Here is a 20794-nt window from a genome sequence, read left to right as displayed (position 1 = left end):
TATGTTCTCATCGCCAACAATATTCTGAATGTGAAATGTAAACATTTCTTTTTTCAGGGTGAGACAGAGTCCATCACTCTCAAATCGTGTCTCCGTAAAACGACCGACATGTTGGACAGGAGATTCTGCTTTGACCTGGAAATAACAGATCGGTACGGTGGCGCTTCACCCTGTTTAAAACATAAAAACAACCAAACCTTTACATTTTGTAGTTTCACTACATCTCACAAGTATGACAGCAGATTAGGGCCACTGAGTAAAAAAACAACAAAAAGCAAAAAACAAATTTGAGACGTTTATTAACTCATTCACTGAAAACATCTGCCAGCATTTCTGAGCATTTTTACTGTTTATTTTCTTTTTTTTTTGAAGAGTCACAAAATATTGTGCTTTATGATCATGTAAACACCAAAGCTACCAAAAGAAAGAGTAGGCTCACTTCTTACATCAGGAAACATCGGTGTGTTTCTAGCTTTTTCCTTTCTTTCACAATCCGTTGTCGAAGTGTGAGCTGCAGAAGCTTTTCCGGTTAGCGCCTCACTTTCTTAACAGCAGTGTCCCAAAGCGATCTCCCAATTCATGGATTTTTCTGCTTCCTGATCACGTGACGTATGCCACACATGGGTGAAGGTCAGCTTAAGAGCTGCGATGTTAACTCTCAAGGTGCGGGAGCTGCGTCCAAGGCCCGCCTCGTTAAAAATGCAATTTTTAAAATCGTCAATCGCAGGTAATGAGTTAAAGCTGAAATGCTGAGAAACACTTTAAAATAATACGAGTCAATCCCAATGTTGAACCCTTAAATTTACTAGTGAGGTTGGGCGATTGGACATTGGAAAGATTCATGTGATTCTACTGATATATGTGGCAATCATGAAATAAAAAGTTATAAATTTATAAAATTTCGTAAACAGATGAAAGACGATTACAGATTTGAGTTAAAAATAAGAAAAGAAAAGATTTAGGTAAAAAGCAGCTTTAAATAAAAGGGTCTTTAGCTGTTTTTTTAAAAGTGTCCAGACTGTCAATAATATGTAAGGAGCGGTTTAGTCAAACCACTCGGAAATTCAAAGTAAAGTTAAAGTCTCATTAGTTGTCACACACACAGGTGTGTGTGCGAAATTTATTCTCCGCATTTGACCCATCCCCTGGGGCAGCGGTGAGCTGCAGACACAGCCGCGCTCGGGAACTATTTGGTGGTTTAACCCCCCAATCCAACCCGTTAATGCTGAGTGTCAAGCAGGGAGGCATTGGGTCCCATTTGTTCAAAGTCTTTTGGGCCATTCCCATCTGTACCGGGTCGGCCCGGGCCGGGTAGTGTAGGTTGTTTACATATCTGGGTGGCCTGGTATTTTTCCGGGCCAACCAAGGCTCATTCTCAGCCCTCTTCTCGAGGGGGTCTGCTTCAGGCCGACCAGGGCCAACACACCCACTGCTGACATCAAATTCACACCTTCCATTAGAGCAAGCTTCTGATTGGTGGGTAGAATCAGCCCACATGGGCTTAAGGCAAGGATGTGTGGAATCAACCGGGCCAGGCTGGGGCCGACGGGGGCTACCCGGCCCGAGCCGACCCGGTACAGATGGGAATGGCCCATTTGGTATGAACCCCTGATCTCCCAGTCTCAGGGCGGACACTCTACCACTAGGCCACTGAGAAAGGTAACGTCTAATTCACCATTCAAAGCCTAATATCACCGACTGAGTAGAGCCATCTCGAGCACAAACGAGTAGGTCAAACATATTATGGCGCAGTTAGTTGTTGATTGATGCATCAGATGGCCAACCGGAACCAAGAGCCAATGAAATCAGAAAAGAACACTCTAAAAGGAGAAGCCATTATGGTTGTCTTCTGCATACAAATGAAGAAATATTTTTGATTGGTGGATAGCTGCAGTGTTTATGTTAGGCCCACACACATTTTCTATATATCACCCAACCTTATTTTCCAGTATGTTTCCAGTGTTTTATTATTATTATCGTAGCAAAGATCTATAGGTGTACTTCACCTGATATACAAGATCAGTTGGGGGTGCAGTCTTTACGACCGCACCAAAGGCCCCAAAACTTCTTTCAAGCCTTCACAATAAGAGCTTCAAACAAACACACACACACACACACACACACACACACACACACACACACACACACACACACACATATTGTTAACGGCTACAAAACCTCTCAAATAAGTAAAAGTGATGCATCTCTGTTCCTGTATCCCACACCACTAGGAACTTTGAGCAGTTATGAACAAGTTGTGCACAGCTCCAGATGCATGTTAGTGTTTAGAAATGTAAAAGGAATGCAGTACAACATATATCCCGGTTCCCCTTGTTTGGCATTGACTGATCATGTAAATGTAACCTCTGTTCCATTTATTAGTTAAAGAGCTGATCTTCATCCACTTCCAGCTTGTTGCTGTGTGCAGAGAACGCTCGTCACACCCTCCTGTAACAGATACCCCATTCTGTCTCACAACTTAATCCTACTTAGCACTTCCTCTGTAGTATTAATAGAGTTGAAAGTTGAGCATGCACATCCATTCTGACTGCCACATGTACTGCATCTAGTCCTAAATGAATGTGTGTGTCACGGGGCTCAGGTTTGTAGTTAGAGTAAATTCAAAGGGCAGGTGTCCTTTGACTGTGAGTATTTTGTTATCAGAGGACACTAAACTCATCAGATGTTGTAAGTTGGAACTGAAGTCCCTCCATGTCTTACCATACTGAAACTCTGAGGCCTGTCCTGCAGGCCAGGAACGGTGCTCACTGTGCAGGCCCTGTCAGAAGATGACTACAAGCTCTGGATGCAGGCCATGGGTGGGAAGGAGCCTGTGAGTCAACCTCTACCATTTCACCATCTGCCACACGCTCATGTCTAATTTAACCATTAGTGCTGTCTTATAGTACAGCTATCTGTCAGATGAATGTAAAATCATATGTTGATCATTTAATTTATTGTGCACTTTTTTCATCAGATTGGTTTGGGGTATTTTGGTGGTAATCAGTCTAAAGAACGAGGAAGTACGTTTCTGGCTGCACCACGTTTAAAATTCATGAAAGGATTTAAATAAATTTGAATTTAAACCTATTGTTTCCACTCTTAGTTGATGCCCAGTTGGACGATGTGGGTTTAAACTTTATGAAGTATTCCATCAGTGCAATAGAGTCAAGAGGTGAGTTCAAAACGTTGGCTTTTATTAGGTCAGTAAAGGAAACATCTAGAATTGTATCCATTAACAGCTGGTGTTTGTGCAGTTTCTGGTTTAATGCACAAGAGGGCAGGGTTTCTCCAATATTGGAAGAAAAAAGACCAACCAGCAGGTGCTTCAGGCAGCTTTTATTGTGGATATTCAAATGCTTTTCTTGTGTAGAACGAATGGTCTGAATGAATTAGCTCCAGTGATTTTCTGACCTCCTTTTTTTAGGGGAAAATGGCCTAGTTCCTCTTATTCCATTTCTTCATTACTACAAGTTGAATTTCAAAAATATGTGTAGTGTAATTTCCTTTAACACATCTTTATTAGTTTGTATTTGCTGTTTCTCATTATGTCTTTTTAGGTATTAATGACCAGGGTCTGTATCGCGTTGGGGGGGTGAGCTCCAAAGTCCAGAAACTTCTCTCATTGATGATTGGTAAGTGGTTCATTGTTATTGCTGGCTGGGTTCGCTTTCATTTAGAAGTTTCCATAAGTTGTTCGCGTGAAATTATGTTTTCCTTATGACGACACAAAGGGTCTGCTGTTGGTACGAAAGGAAAAAAGTGCTGAGAATAATGCATGACTCAGCTTATCTGAGTCATGCAAACTTTCCCTCAAACCCAAGAATCAGGGAGTCCTTGCCTTTTTGGGTTTCGCTTGATCAACACAGCTCTAAGCCAGCCCTCTCATGATCTCGTGGCAGGCTCATTCTGTCAGCTGCCTCTCTCCATTGTCTTTTATACATCTCACTTGTTTTTATTCCCTTTCATCCAACTCCTTTGCTACAGAGCGTGTCCTCTGTCCTCTCTGTAGCTCTGTGGTTTCCTGCTGTCTCCAGCAGACACCACCTCACTTTCAGCTCTGCGTTCAGAATGACAACAAGCTCAGGAAGCCGCCAGACTGACTCAACACACCCTCTCTCTCTCTCTCTCTCTCTCTCTCTCTCTCTCTCTCTCTCTCTCTCTCTCTCTCTCTCTCTCTCTCGCTTTCTCTCTCTCTCTCTCTCTCTCTGTCTCTCTGTCTCTCTCTCTCTCTCTCTCTTTCTCTCTCTCTTTCTCTCTCGCTTTCTCTCTCTCTCTCTCTCTCTCTCTCTGTCTCTCTCTCTCTCTCGCTTTCTCTCTCTCTCTCTCTCTCTCTCTCTCTGACCATATAGTCTGCCAACCTGCAGATTCATCCTGTAGGCATCAGTAACGCATTGCTGCAAAAACTTTGAGAAGTCTTTCTTGAATACAGTTGAAGTTTTGATCACAGATTATTATGGGTGAAGCATAAGTACACATTTAATCCCATCTCCACAGACATATTAACACTCGTATGTACATGAATTTGTGTAAAACACTTAAAAATTGTCTTAGTTTCATCCTTCATTCATCAATATATCCACAGTTCAAGCTGCTAGGACACACTGATTAAAGACAAAAACAACCTGATCAGATCACAGAACAAAGAAAACCGCCCCTATTGAATGACGAGCAGGAAGAAAACTGTCACATTGAGCTCCCCTTTCAGTCTTTGTTACGACAGTTTTGGCAAGATCAGGGTATTGGTTACTAGCCAGAAACTGGGAAAGTGGGTGACCCTTCAGGAAAAAGTGGGTGTCCCCTCTGAAGGTGGTGGTGGTGGTGGGGGGGGGTCTGCATTTCATAGTATGTAAAGTATTTTTGTCATAAATGAACACATAGTTCTAAAAAGTATAAACTGCAGTTTGAAGAACATTTAACATGCAACACTAATAAAAATATATATTTTAGATAATTGTAATGGTATGACTATTTTCTTCTAAATAATGCAACACAAAGATTCTCTTAAAATGAATAAAGCTGAAGATATTTAAAATAAAATACAAGCTAAATGTGATGAAGATACAAAATTCTAAATAGCTGAACTGAAATGAAAAATGTAAAAACAGAAATTATATTTCTTACAGCTTTCGTGGTTCATTTTTCTTGTTTTTCCTTTGCTCATAGAAGTTTTTCAGTAGTGAATAATTGCAAGTAAAATGATGCTTTGCTGCATTTTATTGTTGACAATGATAAAATAAGTTTGGAGGTTTATCCTTTTTCTCTGCTTCTGGATCAGCTGATCTGCAGACCTGACGGCTGAGAAAGCGAGAAAGCAAAGCTGCTTTCAGACTCGTGTTTCATTACTAAATGGGACAATTGAAAATGTTCAGAGAGACGACTGAAACAGCGATTTTTACAGTCCGGTAGTGGCTCTCCTGTGACGTTGTAACTTAGGTCCGACTGAAAGGTTCGGTCCGGCGGAGGGATCCGGGGACCAGAAGGAGGGGGCTTGAGTGCCGGACTAAAATTGAACAAGTTGCATTAACCAGTAACAGGATTTTTGCCACAAACATTGTACATAATTTATAATTTGATTAAAAGTGACAATTCATCTTCGAGACCAGGGTCGATTCATCGTATGGAAAGAATGAAAACCAGTAAAATGAGTGGCCTAGAAGCAAAAGAAAGTGAAACCATTTTAGTTTTACTCGATCATCGGATAAAAAGGCTAATGTTGAGATAACAGTGAATTAGAAAAAAATTCTTGGCTGAAGCAATATTCTTTCTTCATGCACCTTTAAATAAAACACACACCTGGCTATAAATAACCAGAACCTGACATTAAACAGGTCATTTTTGTTGGCCGTCCAGCCAGAGAAACCACAGTCGTGCTGCTTGAGATGCAAGGATGAAATTAGAAAATTACTAGTATCAGACCACCTCCCACCCATCCGTGTTGTGACTCAGGCTCTGTGAAATATACGAATCATTCTCAAACTCCTCTCTGACTCATTGCATTTCCACATCTTCCGTAATTCATCAGAGGTTTCTTAAGGTGTGACTAAAGCTCCCTGAATTTTCAGCACAACACACCTCCAGAGTCCCTGTGGAGTCAGTAAAGTAGTAAGGGATTAATTAAACTTCTAATGAGTATAGAACTAGCAGCTCTCTACGAAACTCCAACTTCTTTCCACATCCACTGGGAGTGCAATCAGCCTTCCAAGGCTACCAGCAACGCTTTTATCCTCATATGGCTAATTACAAGTCACATATTTATATGACTTATTTGACGTTTCTAGGCTGAACACAAAGTAACACACATATCTTTGGCTTTGTTATAAATTTATAGAGTAGTTGTTGATGCTTTTTGCTTCATATTCAAATACTTTTTTACAATAATGATTTGTGTGATGGTTCATGTAGATGAGAAGAGTAACGAAGTGGATCTATCGACCAGTGAAGACTGGGATATCAAGACGATAACCAGTGCACTGAAGCTTTATCTGAGGTACACACACACACACACGCGCGCGCGCACACAAACCTGTAAATTATTTGCCGTTTATGCTTTTGTTGTTATATTTTTAACATGTTAGCAGCTTATCGAACCATCTTTTTCAGTTTATCCTATTAAGGATTTAGCAGTTTAGTGATTCAGCACATCATTTCTTTTTATTCTCATTAGTTTTTAACTGTTGCGCAGCATTTACTGTAGAGTCGTGTACATTGCAGCTATATTATGTAACGTCTGTGTTAGCAATCATACAATCATTGTTATGTACAGATCCTCATTCTTGTACTTGATCAGGAAATATCGTATTTAATGTGTTGCACATTTTAAATGGAGTTAATAATATGTGTCTTATTTATTGCAATTAATTTTAGCTTTAATGTTGTTTATGTTTATCTGTTTTGTTATACTTTTTATGTGGCATTTCAAATAATTGCATGTAGGAAATGAGTGAGAAAAGTTATTAATCTTTACCATCTGATCTGAGGTGGATGGTTTTCTGAACAGCTTCTGTTGGGAGAAATAGCATTCACTTTAGACAGGATTGACTAGCTAACGGCTAGTCCAGGTGTTTGCAACATTAACAAGCCAATGAGCTGTTTAACCACTTAGTCCCCCAGAATAAATCTTTAGAGTCACAGGTGTTATAGGCCATTTTGACAAATTATAATTTTTGAAATATAACTGTGAAAGAAGATCAGGGCAATTAAAAAGTTCAGTGTTTTCCCAGAATTCTAAGAATAGGTGGCAGCATGGAGGGGGCAGCATGGAGCTCTACGACATGCATCCAACACTACACCATAGTAGAAGTAGAAATTACTGTTGTTTACAACATGGCATTCCAGCATTTTTAACAGCGTCCTCGTCTTTTCCGACAGTGTGAGCTGTCTCTCTCCAAGAATTATTAACAACATGTTGATCACGGTGATCTCTGAGAGCTGAATCATACAAATGTCTGTATTTACGAACCTCTGCCATACTAGTTCTTGCCGGTCCGCCATGTTTTTCCGCGTCCGACCGTCCGCGTGGTTAGAAATTTTCCTAGGTGCGTGTTGCGGAAATTTTGGGCCGTGCGGAGGCGCGGTGGAGGGGCGTGGTTGTTAAAATGATGCAATTTCGCCACGCAGAGCCGTGCGAACCTCGCAGACGCGTCAAGCATAAACCAACCTTAAGGCTGACTCATGCTTCTCTGTCTGCGTCAGTGCGAAGACACGCAACACCATTATCCGTCCTTGCGTAGGGCGCCGGCAGGCACTCAAGCATGCACGGAGTCGAGCCCACTTTTTAAAACATCCGTCAAACGAGACGGAGAACGCAAGCTTGTGATTGGTCAGGGCACCACTGTCGTCTACACCTCTGCCATTGCGCCCTCAAAAACATAAAGAGTCGAGAATAACTAGCGGCAGACACGGAGAAGCTTGAAGAATACCTCGCGAAAAAACTCTAAAATATGAACGTTTAATTCCCCCGTGACTGGAGGAGTGAAAAGATGCGCAGCAAGCATTTTATTTGTGGATGGAAATGACAGGAAATGTGGGTTTAGAGGTGGCGAGCGCATGAAGAAGTGGAGGAGAACGAGAGACAAATTTGTCTGTGTTAAAAAGTCTCTTATATACAAAAAAAAAACACAATAAACACACTATCTTGGACCGGATACATGACAGAATACCACAGAACAGCGCTACGCCCTCTGCTGTCTTGCCGGGGAATTGCTTTGCAACACTCTCCAGGAGACGGAAATGTATGAGAGCAAAACGCTTCCGTCAATCCGTGCGTGTCTGTCCCTTGCGGAGCTGACGGAGAAGCATGAATCAGGCTTTAGCCTACTGCCCCCGCGACCCGACTCCGGATAAGCGGATGAAAATGGATGGAAATAAAGCGCTTTCCTGTCCCAAGGTGCTGAACACAACACAATACAAAAACCAAAATAAGAAAACAAATCAATCTCTTATCTATGTTAACTGTATTCTCTATGGCATGTAGATATTTGTAGAAAATTATGTCAAAAATGTTCTGTGTCATTCTGTTGTGGATTTTCAATGTACGTTTTCTGTAAAAACTGATAAGCTGCTCAAATGTGTGTTTTTAAATATACTTTATCAAGTTATTGACACATAATTATCCGGTTGTTTTTATCACTAGCAGCTAAATGTATCGAGGTTAATAGGGCAAGTGTGACATAATTTCATAATATGTCAACAAAATATCCACATCATTTAACGCTGAAAGCAACGTAAAGGAAAGTAAAATAACATTCAGATTTAGGTAAATGGTGCTATCTTCTTATGGTTGGAAAGGCCTAAAGTCAAGGTGATGTTTCTCAGAACAGAGGCTCCTGGGGAAGGTTTCTTAGTTGGGTAAGATAGTAATCATGTAAACTGTCACAACGGCCAAAATGTTAACAATGATGTGAGTCCTGTATTTGTTTACGTTGCTGATTATTATGTTGTCATTAATGTCAATAAAACTAAATTTCTGAGAGAGAGAAAAAAAAAGTCAAAGATAAATATTTCTCATCACTCCGTGGGACATTTGGTGCTATCTAAACATTGTTCCGGCTGCATCCACATCCATATTATTTCACCTGCTGGTATGAAGCAAGTCAAATGTTTCAGTTTCCTGTTAAGCTAAATACTTTTGGCAGTGATCCAACTGCAGTGTGAATCTACCTTCAGATGAACTTGGCCGTCTCAGACGCGTGTGCCTTGTAATTCCATCCCCTAGCCTAGTCACATTAATCATTGCTGTGTGCAGCCCCATAAAACAGTGCCAGCTATTTCTGTCCCTCATCCTCACTTCTGCTTTCCTCCTCCACCTTCAAACCACCCCCTCCCTCCCTCCACCCTCATCATCTCTGTGCAGGAGCCTACCTGAGCCACTGATGACCTATGGACTTTACAAAGAGTTCATCAGCCTTGCAAGTAAGTTTCATCTCTATTAGGATAAAGATCCCCCAAAAAACCAACCATTTAGACATGTAATGTTCAAATTGGAAAAGTATTGGAATGTATAACAAAGGCCACTTTACCAACCAAAAAGTTGGTAGCATTTTATTTTGTTTTTTATTTTTATCTTTATTTTTTCATAAATCTGCATAAATGCCTAAAATTCTGTGTTAATGAGAAAAAAAACTGAATTTAATTGATTTTAGCAAATTGCTGCAATATAACAGAGTGAAAAATTGACGAGAGTGAATACTTTTTACCGGTGTTGTCGCTCATATTTCAAATGGTTTACTCGGTGTGTGTGACTGTTTTGAGCAACAAGGATGGCACGGCACATGTCGGTCAGCAGCAGGGTCACTTCTTTCGACAAAACACCTGGAGTGCTGCCTTTGTGAGGTTAGGGAGAGAAAACAGATCATATCGCCACTCAAGGAGAACGCAAAACCCGACGTTTGCAACCACAGACACTCATCCATGTAATGAAATGTACTTCTATCTTGGCCTTTTTGCTGTCCGTAGACTATTTATTTAGTTAATTGTATCTTTTAGTGACGGATGGCTTTTCTGAATTGTTGCAGCGAACTGAGCAGAGTTGTTTTTTTTAAGGTGAGGCATCAGCAGCACTTACTTTTTCAACCACGTTAAATGCCCAGTTTGCACACATTACACACCCTTTGTTGTCTTTTTAAAAATGCATCCAAATTACTGACATTTTCTCTCTTTAGGCCACAAATATGCTCTGGATTAGCTAACCGCTACATGTTATGGGGTCTGAAGTCCCAAGCTACCTTAAATTGTGGAATTTTACAGAGTTATCTGTGAAACAAAGGAAACTGATACAGAAGAACTTGTTGAATTTAAAACTAAGCCATTGTTATTCCGTTTGAAAATCACTCAAAGCAATGTCTGTTGTTTTAATTTTCTTTCCCACCCGATTCCGATCTATTGAAAATCACTTGATCGGACCCAATTTCCTGTCACACGATTGGATCGGAGCATCCCGATCACCCACAAAAGAACCAGGTTGAAAAGTTTTCAAAGCACACCAAATGTGAATGTTTTTTCACCAGTAACACCTTAATTGGATCAGGTTGATGGTTTTATCAGGCGCTCGCAATGCCCTCATAACGAGGGGGGGGATTAGTATAAAATAATTTTTTGTCTCGATGGATGACAGCAGCCATAAGAAGCTTTTTCCCGTGTTTAAATCCTTGCCGTTCCCATAGTAATGATATTTTGTGTGTGCTGCTGTGTGGGCGTTCAGATGCACGTGTGTGAGGGAATGTTTAGGGGATGCTCTCTGAGGTTTTTAACGCAACCCGTTTACACGAAAGCGACAGCAACGCAGTGCTATCTCCCCCCGCCAGCCTGGTGGTCCCTGCTGCCAAATTCAGAGGGTTCAGCTCATCACACCTCGTTTTCGTTTATCTGAACAAGAATATGCCTTCGGATAGTAATTAGGCCTTTACACCCGAGGGTGATAGCCTCTCATTATTGTGTCTTCAAACATCTTTTACTGGTTTCCTCCTGTCCAGAAAACTTTATCTTAACTATTTTTTCCATTGACTTCCTCAATTTACTTTCACCTCAAAATCTGTTTGGATCAACGGTGTGTGTGGTGTTGCATCATCTGTTTAAAGTGTAATATTTGAGCTGAACAGTGCTGGCTTTTTGCCACTTCATGATCTCACAGAAATCCTTGTAGATTAAAATGAGTGCACGGCCATTATTTATTTTTCTTTATTTTTTGCATTTGAACAGAGGGGGGTAGTCCTGAGTCTCGCATCCAAGCCGTCCACTGTTTGGTCCACAAGCTACCGGAGAGGAATCGGCAAGTCCTCGGGCTGCTTATGAAGCATCTGGCCAAGTGAGTGGTCATAGTTCACCCCATCTCCGCCTCCTCTCTCTCAGTTCTCTCTTTCTGCTCTTCATGTCTGTCTCCTCGTTCTCACTCCGCATGCTTTTTCTCTCCATCTCCCTCACTCCCACTCGCATCACTCCCCCTTCCCTGCTGTCACTCCATCTCTCTCCGTCTACCCAGTCACTGCTGGCTGACAAAATTGGCTTTTTTTCCTGCCTTTCCTTGGGTCATTTTCATGTGTATTCAAGGGTATTTAAAGGACAATGGTGCCTGCTTTGTACACAATCATAAGAACTCCGACACTCATTCCCAGCTGTCTCTTGAGAGTACTTTATACACTCCCCAAAATACCACCGTTACACATCACTTTTTGGGTAAATTGGATAGGAAGAAAGATTTAGGCAATAGTCTTACCTAACATTACAAGGTTTTACCTCAGCAAGCTTTTTATAAACCAAATATGAGCAAATTGAAGATAAGTAAATAATCCCTCTTCCCCGAGGCAGTAAAAGTCTGGTGGATCTTATTTCATAGAAACCCACTGCAGAATCAGGGACTGGTAAAAAGGCAGCGCTATTGAAACTGAATTTGGATTATCCAGCGTGAAATTCTCCAGACTGGAGACTTGAATGTTTTTCTGAAGTTGGCGTGTGTGCATGTCCTGCAGGGGCAGGAAGCAAAGCCAGAATTTCACACTTCTATTTGAAATGGTTTCAGAGATGTTATAAATGTGAGTTGTCACCAATGTTTTTGTCTTCAAAGGCATCCTTTGAAGCTATTTAAACTGTCTCTCTGCTGCTGTGACACATATCATCTTAATTTGACTGTGAAATCTCTTCGCACGTCCAGACAGATAACTGAAACAAATATTTTCTTCTTTTTTTCTGACCACCTCAAAGATAAAGCATCATCAAGAGAGAATGTCCCAGTTTCTAAACATTTGTGTTTCAAGATATCATTGTTGGACGCCGATGGCAGCGGGCGACTAATGCAAGTTGTGTGTTCGATCTGGCCGTGGATGTTAAAAACCACGCCCACATAGTGCCGCCATTTCTAAACTTAAAGCGGAGGCTCACTGAGAAATGCATAATGCTTTTTGTTAAAATACATTTCACATGCATGCTGAACTTGAAAATAGTCCTCTACCCCTATTGCCTGCATTAGTAACTGAAAAAAAAAGACAGAGAAGGCTCATAGAAGCTAACCATTAGCATTAGCGACTCCACAACATGGCAGATCTCCTTTAGGCGTTTGTCATTTGTGGTGATAACACCGCCGTTGCATTTTTACCCAAGAAAGATGAGTGAACGTAAGCAGCGGAAAAGTTGTGTTGCTGTTCACCAATCAGAGGCGAGATGTTCACATATCAAAGATTTTAATGAATAGGACTTCTATTTTTAGGCCCACGCTCCTCCGGCTAACTGTGCGACTTTTTCACTCGTAGCACTCAGCTTCAGCTCAAACTGTACGACTTCCTCGCAGGATAGATCTCACGAGCCATGTGCTCACACTGCACGACCCAGTTCTCGGATGCAATCTGACTGCTCACACTGTACGTCTGGTAGCAACACGTCAGACCTAAAAATATGTTAAAAATAGCAGTTTTTACGCAACACGTCAGACCTAAAAATGTTAAAAATAGCAGTTTTTACGCAACACGTCAGACTTTTTTGTCTTGTTTTGCCTGTTGTCCTTCGGGAGTGCTGCAGGAGGACACACAGGGATTTATGGGTAAGTAAATCTGTGTTTTGTGATCAGTTTAATTTGACATGAACACGACAAACACGCTTTCTTGACAATCTTGACAATAACAGCGTGTGTTATTAGGGAAATAGCGGGCGAGCGGTGTTGATGCTGGATTGCGCATGCGCCGTGAGCGGTTCTGGTACTTTTTGGGTCACAGCTGCTCACAGCGCCGCTTCAACAGTGCGATACCCTCATGAGGGACGAGCAAAATATTAAACACGCCAGAAGTCCGTGCGAGCTCACGATTGCTGATCGGTAGCTGGTCACGTGGTGTTAATCGCCTCTCTAACCCCCTGTACACTACACGACGCTCGGCGCAAAACTCGCCCCGATGTCGTGGATTCTCGCACGAGTGGAAAATCGGCTCAAAAAAGTGAAAAAATCGCACAGTGTACGCCCGGCTTCATGCTTCCTGAAACAGCAGCGCCAGAGCTTTTTTTCCATGGAGAACTACTCAGGTCATTCATTCATACTAGAGAACAAAGCAGATTTATTGAAATAACAACTGTAAGGCAACATTGAGCCTAATATTTGTTCTACAACCATAGGGCTGTTCATCACCAGCTAAATAAATTATTTTAAAAAATGAAGTTTTTTTAATAGCTTTTATTGTTAAGTAGCTTTCTCATGTTTTATTAGTGAACTTAAACGCAAAATTGTAAAGGCTACCTTCACTCTGTTTCATCTGTGTTTGCCTAGAGTTGTACTGGATTGTGGCTAAATTTGATAAACCTTATTAGGTTTAAAATGTGTTTCTTTCTGGATATTCCCCAAGACACTCTCATGAGCACAAGGCCAAAGCAGCCAGTTCAGCGTCAGACTCTCAGCTATGTTTGTGAGCATGATTTACCTCATTATGAAACTTTAGTGCATGTGAAAAAGGAATTGTGAACCTATTTTCACTTCCGCAAGGCCACACAACACCCATCCAGGTTCTGGCAGACCTTTGCTTTGTAGCCGGTTCATCTTGTGTTGCGAAGAGATTCTCGGCTGAAGTTTAAATGTTTTATTCATGTATTATTTATTTATGTATTTATTTATGTTTTAATTTATTTATTTATGTTTTTATTTATTTTTCAGTGTGGCAGCACACAGTAAAGCGAACCTGATGACTGTGGCCAACCTGGGTGTGGTGTTTGGTCCCACGTTAATGAGGCCACAGGAAGAGACCGTTGCTGCCATCATGGATCTTAAATTTCAAAACATTGTGGTGGAGATTCTCATTGAACACCATGAAAAGGTAACGCCCAAAAGATGAATTTCCTTAGAACTTATGAACTATAATATCCCCGCATTTGATACAGAAAAGTGTCTTAAAATACTATTTATTTTTATAGGGTTTAAATTCAAACTATCCACTAAAATAATCGTCGTCCTATTTCACTTTTTAAAAAAAATTTGTTGTTGGATACAACCAAACTCTTATGACTTTGTGTGGTTCATTCCTAGCCTGGCTGTTTAATTCTGCACAGAGAAAGGGTCTGGGAACTCTCCTATTTAAATAACTCCACCCCCTGAGAATTCTAACCAAGCCAATCAGAGCTGAGCATCGTACGTCACTCACCATAACTTTGAGTTTGTCATAAACATAGTGACAGAAGTGGAGTTCGCTGTGGCTCTCACCTCTGTTCCAAGTGACTTGAATGTCTTTAAAACCACAACAAGTAAAAGCGCTAAAAGCATTTCTTTCAAAGAAAGATGTTTGTGCTGTCGCCAGGCGCCATTTTTGACTACAGCTAAAAAACTACAGCGTTACGCACAGTCGGCATTTCCGTCTTGTTTCTGATCGGTTATTTTTGAGCTGCCTAGTCCCGCCCCTCATGTGCCTCACTGCCTGTGAGTTAATTCAATTAAAGTTTATTTATATAGCGCCAAATCACGACAAGAGTCGTCTCAAGGCACTTCACATAATAAACATTCCAATTCAGGTCAGTTCATTAAGCCAATCAGAAATAATGTTTCCTATATAAGGAACCCAGCAAATTGCATCAAGTCACTGACTAGTGTCAGTGACTATACAGCAATCCTCATACTAAGCAAGCATGCAGTGACAGTGGAGAGGAAAACTCCCTTTTAACAGGAAGAAACCTCCAGAGAATCCTGGCTCAGTATAAGCAGCCATCCACCACGACTCCAGACTCTCTCTCTCTGTGCAGAATTAAACAGAGGACGAGTCTGACAGGCCAAGCCAGTTCATTCCTCCAGTACAACTTCCAGTTTATAATCCTGATCCCATTCGCTCTCCAGAGTTGTGTTTGCTGAAGACAAAAATGTCCCAGGCAACACGAGCTAAAATGAAAAGCACCAACAGAAATCTTGGGTGACATACCATCATTAAGCTGCAGCAAGCATATCTTAGCTTACCACCCTGGGTGGCATTTAATTACAGGATAAGGACAATGTGCAAATAAAGCAAAACTGTCTTTCTAAGTTGTGCTGTTTAATTTGGAAAGGGTTACTTTGTTTACTTTAGTGTTTGTGAGGTTCGGGCTTGTGTGTATGTACATTCTGTTTCATATTACTGCTTGAAACTAATTACCTAATTGTTAAATTAACTAATTTCATGTAAAAAAAACCCATAAGTTAAGTTTTATAATAATGATAGTTTTCACCTTATTCATGTGGCATCATATTATTCAGTCAACTACAGTAAGTAAGTAAGTAAATAAATAAATAACAAAATGAGTTGGTAAAAGATGTTTTTAATCTGGCCAAAAGGGGGCACCCTAAGTGCTGAAACCTGACGTGCATTTCATTCTCTATGAAGTTTATTAATTCCTCACATGATCGTATATTTAGATGTTTTTTAAATGCTTTTATTAACTGTTGTTTTGTATTACGTTAGTTGAAATTGATATAACTAGTATTTTACAGTGAGTCTTCAATAGTGGATGTGTTTGTGAAACGAGTAAAAGTCTGACTTTTTTCCCCACATTGCAGAGTCTGAGATGAGATCAGGACCGCCGATTGTTGTTTATTTTATTTTCCACGCTAATTATAAGAAATGTTTTATATTGTGTGCAAAATCTTCACTTGGTCTCCCAAACCTAAAGTCAGTTATGAGTAACTGCAGAGACCAGATGAAAACCAACAGGGTGTACAAATGTGCCTAAACAAGAGCAGCAGCCTGGCGTCTTCTGCGGGTTTTTGAAGCTTCCCCGAGTGTCCGACACCAGCCTGCTGAAAAAAGATGTAGTGTTAGAATGCAGCAGGAGCGTTTTGGAAAGTACAGCATGTTAGAGCAGGGGAAAGGCTGAGCTGGGCAGGCAGACAGACAGACATTAACTTTCCTCACAGCTCAGTCCCACTCCAGACTGTTGATACCCCCAGATACCAACAGTAGACTCTGTTTTACATTCACCTCCATGTGCAGAGCGAGGCAGCAGAAACTCTCAGCCATATCAGATTTCTCACTTTTTTTTTCTATCTGCCTCTCTTCTACAAACTTTCTCTCATGCTCTCCCTCCCCTGCGTCTCACCAACTCACTCACTCACTCTCTCTCTCCCTGCTCCCTTCCTTCCCTACCTCCCTCCCCTTCTCGTCTGTGATCCTTTCTGAGGCTCTGCTGAGACTTCCTCTCCTCTGCAGCCCTATTCTCTTTCAACTCCACATCTAAAGTTTATATGTAAACATGGTCCAGCATAAACAGGCTGCACCCCTTGGCCAGCCCTCTTCACGTCCTAACCGTGTTTTATTTTAATTTCCACTCTTTCACAGAGTGGGTCAGATTAACTGATGGAGTAAAGTCACCCTGACATGTTTCCAGATGTCTGGATTGAGTGAGATTCAGGTCTGAGAGGAGAGAGATAGACTGAGACGAATAAAACCGTCTTAAAGGCAGTTTTAAAGCTTCAATCAATGTGGTGCACAGTTTTCCCTATGAGCACAAACTGTGGCTGCAAATACTTTTTCTACCTAGCACTGCATAAAAACTGAGTTTTAAAACTTGTGAGGTCAGTTAGGGATGCGCTGCGACTTTTGGAGGTTCTGCACTGCATGTCAGGCTGCGCCGGAGTCTTACTCGTGTGTGTGTGTGTGTGTGTGTGTGTGTGTGTTCAGATCTTTGCAGATGCTCCGGATTTAAGCCCTTTTACACCTGCTGGCCTTGTATTAGCTGCTCCCACAAGACAGTCCAAAAAACAGAGTCGACAGAGCCGACCCTTGGCCGTCTACAATCCACAAGTCCTCGACATCCCGAATGGTAAGAGTGTTATAAATTTGCACTTGTCTTTCCACTGGTTTGTTAGAACCTCGTTAAAACGGAGTCGCATATTTATTCGTTTACAGAGGGCAAAAGAAATAGGAAGCAACAAATGAGTTATGTATTCTCATTTTAATACTGCATACTAATGAAAGGATGGTGAATCTGCCCGTGTGTGTGTGTGTGTGTGTGTGTGTGTGTGGGGGGGGGGGGGGGGTATTGGTTCGTGTCTGTCTTTTGCTTTTCTAGACAGCCGCTCATCCATTCTGCTTCACACTTGGCAAATGTAATGCCGAGGACCCAAGGAAGTGCTGTTTTAAGTGTGAGGGAGTTTGGATGAGTGGTTTTCATACTTTGGTTGAAAGGAGAATTTTGCTGCTCCTTCACAGCACTGGGTTCTCACTGGGTCTTTGTCATCAGGGGACACTGGTGCCACTTAAGTTTTATTTAGCGTGTCTTTTTAGTTGTTGAGTGGGTCAGCGTTTGTTCCTGGGGTTTATTTGAGCTGTTTCTTGTTTTATCAGTAGTTGTCCCTACCTAAACAAATAAACGTCACACTATAAACTATTGTTGCACCACCTTTTAGCTTTGATCATCACATACATTGATTGTGGGATCTATTTAAAAAGCTTACAGTACATCGTATCAAATCATTTGGGCCAAGATTCTGTTGTGATGACGGAAGAGTCGGGCTGTTGTGTTAAGTGTTCCTACGCACATCCGAAAACAGATTCTCAGTCGTTTTTTTGGTTTGGACTCTGTGGTAGTCAGTCCGTGTGTGAAAATGATGTCTAATGCTCCAGCCAGATTATTCACGACACTGACATTTTAGTATGAGATGGTTACTTATGCAACCAGCCTGCAGGGTTGTGTAAATGCATGAGAAGCTGCTCACTGCCTCAGTAATGGTTAAATAACTCATTGAACGTTGAAACACACCAAATCACTCCAGTAACGAACCAGCAGGGATCACATTTTTCAGCCTCACCATGAAGGTTGTCTGTAGGGTCTTGGAAGAGGTCGATTGGAATATCTTGCATTCCAGAGAAGCTGCGTCTTTTTGGCAAACCGTAGGCGTGAGCAGAAGCGCTCGTCAAAAATGTTCGCCTGGTGGGAACAGAGGAGTAATGGGCAGCGAGCTAATTTCGTGAGCGATCTACTTTGCAGCTAGTGTGTTCCGGGCGTGAGTGTCAGTGTTGGTTGGACTTACTAGGAAAGGACCCTGGGACATGTCTGAAGCCGTTTTCAGATAGACATTCTGGAACATTTGCGGACAATTCAATCTGGTTTTTAACCGGAACTGTGTTTTCAGACGCACCACATTTGTACCGGAACTTGTCCTTTCGGCTGCGTTCACACAGCAAGGAAAAGTTCCAGATGTCTGACGGCGGCGGGGGGGGGGGATCGGACTCATGTTAAGAAGAAGAAGAAGAAGAAGAAGAAAATATAATTTCTATTGCGCCTCTCAAGATAAAAATCACGAGGCGCTTAAGCATAATTCTGCGCACACGAAGATGCATAAGAGACCTGGATGATGAAGCTCAATGGTTAAAGGAATCACTGAAGCGGTGTGAAGCGCTCCGTTGCGCGTCTAGGCGGTACCGTAGGAGGTGAGCTGTCGTGGTTCGCCGCATGCTACAGCAGCGGGCTATCTGGGTGCGCACGGCGTCCCCCGGTCCCCTCCTCCTCCCCCTCCCCCTCGTCCGGAACTTTACCTCACCAGTCTGAATCAGCCACCCTGTCCGTAACAAGTCCGGACCTGTTACTAGGGGCTTCGTCCGGTGAAATTCCGGAAAACGTTATCCGGATGTTTGTATTCAGACACAAAGGTCTTACGGACAGATTCCGGAACATTTCCGTTTTTCATGGCCTGTCTGAAGAGGGTCTGAGAGTGTCTTAGGATACCAATTGTTAGGTAAAACCTGATTGTCAAACAGAGTCACCTCCTTTCTACCTCACCCTTATTTACCTTTGAATGTTTGCTTCAGGTACTTGTGTTCTACTATATGGAGGCCAAACCAGCCAAACCGGGCGTTCTGCCCTGGCTTGGAGCGTAGGCAGGAACGACTTTCCATCCTTCCAGACCAAGAGACTCGTTGATCTAGTATCTGAAGAATCCCTTTTGTTTCCTGTAGATTCTTAAGGCCAGGGGAGTTTTTGAGGAATGTATGGGTGTGTGTGTTGCCAATAAATGCTCTCCAAAGTTCTCAACTCAGTGTGAGAGGAAACTAGCTTCTGACTGGTGTGGTTGATTCTCTCTCACCCTTTGCAAAGTATGTGTTTGTTGTCTGTTTGAGGGTTGTTTACAATTTACCAAATTATGAATCTAATCCCTCTTGGTGTGCTTAGTATTTCTTTGAGGAAATATGGGAGTAATATTAGAAATTACCCAACACCAATTTCTGATGAAGAACCAGAAATTGTAAGTGGGGATTGTTTCAATTCGGGATCTGTTGCATCCACATGCCAACCTACGATGAGAAGGAAAAACATGGATGCTCCTGTCTATTTGCTTAGTTAAATCCATGTATAGGGCTCTCCGACAGGCTTACAGAGGGTGAAAGAGACAAATCCTAATTTTTAACAATCTGTTGAAAGTGAGGGAGACTGCGAGCTTGTGATTGGTCTGGACATCCCTTTCTTTAAATTTGTCCCCAGCACCGACATTGCCCCGTCAAAAAGTAAAAGATATTTAGTGACAGACGCAGTATAGATTGAAGAACGCATCGCAGAAAAAGTCTGAAAATATAAAAGTTTATTCACCTGTGACTGAAGGAGTACAAGGATACGGAGCAAACATTTTATTCATGGATGGAAATGACGAGGAACGTGGGTTTAGAGCATGTTTTAGAGATGGCGACCGCATGAAGAGGTGGAGGAAGGACAAATGTGTCCCTGTTAAAGTCTCTGAAATAATTAAATGCATTAGCAAATTTGCTATCGTGGACTGGACACGTGAGTGTAACGATGGCATGATACCACAGAAAGGTGCTACGCCCTCTGTTGTCCTGGTGGGGAACTGCTTTGCAGCACTCCCCAGGAGACGAAGAATTCTGAAAGCAAAACGTCTGTCAGTGCGTGTGTGTCTCTCCCTTGTGGAGGTGATAGCTGAATAAACATTCACTTTTATTGCAAAGCATATTATCTCAAGTTGATTACCCGTTAACATAGAAAGTTAAAGAACATTTAAAAAATACTAAACAAAGTCATTTTTAAAAGTCAGTCAGCTAGCTTTTAGAAAGATGCTAAAACAGCTAAATGTTTTAGAGATTGACCCACTTTTATAGGATTGCAAGCATCAATGGAAACAGACCTTCCTAGTTAAGCTAAAAGGTAAATGACATTGTAAATGTCAAGAAAGAAGGCAGGAATGCAGAAACTAAAAGGATTCTGCATTTGTTTTAACTAGTAAACAAAGTAGCTGCTGAGGGTTCTCCTGTCGTTCCCGCTGAGCTCTGAACTACTCGGTCTGTTCTGTAGTGACTAATACGAAGCATAACGGTGTTTACACATGACACACTGAACTCTGTTACCTCCACTCTGTAAT

At 41.7% G+C, this 20794-nt stretch overlaps 1 protein-coding gene across 3 annotated transcripts in view; it reads left to right on the top strand.

Moving 5' to 3' along the window:
* The window catches only part of arhgap10 (Rho GTPase activating protein 10), an 80371-nt gene that overhangs the window by 33531 nt on the left and 26046 nt on the right, over positions 1-20794 (top strand). For all 3 annotated transcript variants that reach the window (XM_015963780.3, XM_015963781.3, XM_070550074.1), the window contains exons 10-19: positions 58-152; positions 2752-2833; positions 2978-3023; positions 3107-3175; positions 3561-3635; positions 6406-6490; positions 9356-9414; positions 11200-11305; positions 14126-14285; positions 17106-17247. In XM_015963780.3, the coding sequence (XP_015819266.1) occupies positions 58-152; positions 2752-2833; positions 2978-3023; positions 3107-3175; positions 3561-3635; positions 6406-6490; positions 9356-9414; positions 11200-11305; positions 14126-14285; positions 17106-17247 (919 nt within the window). The remainder of the gene's footprint in view (positions 1-57; positions 153-2751; positions 2834-2977; positions 3024-3106; positions 3176-3560; positions 3636-6405; positions 6491-9355; positions 9415-11199; positions 11306-14125; positions 14286-17105; positions 17248-20794) is intronic.

The sequence above is a fragment of the Nothobranchius furzeri genome, chromosome 4 (genome assembly GCF_043380555.1).
Source record: "Nothobranchius furzeri strain GRZ-AD chromosome 4, NfurGRZ-RIMD1, whole genome shotgun sequence".
In the NCBI taxonomy this organism is placed as follows: Eukaryota; Metazoa; Chordata; class Actinopteri; order Cyprinodontiformes; family Nothobranchiidae; genus Nothobranchius; species Nothobranchius furzeri.
This window is presented reverse-complemented; position numbering and strand designations above follow the sequence as displayed.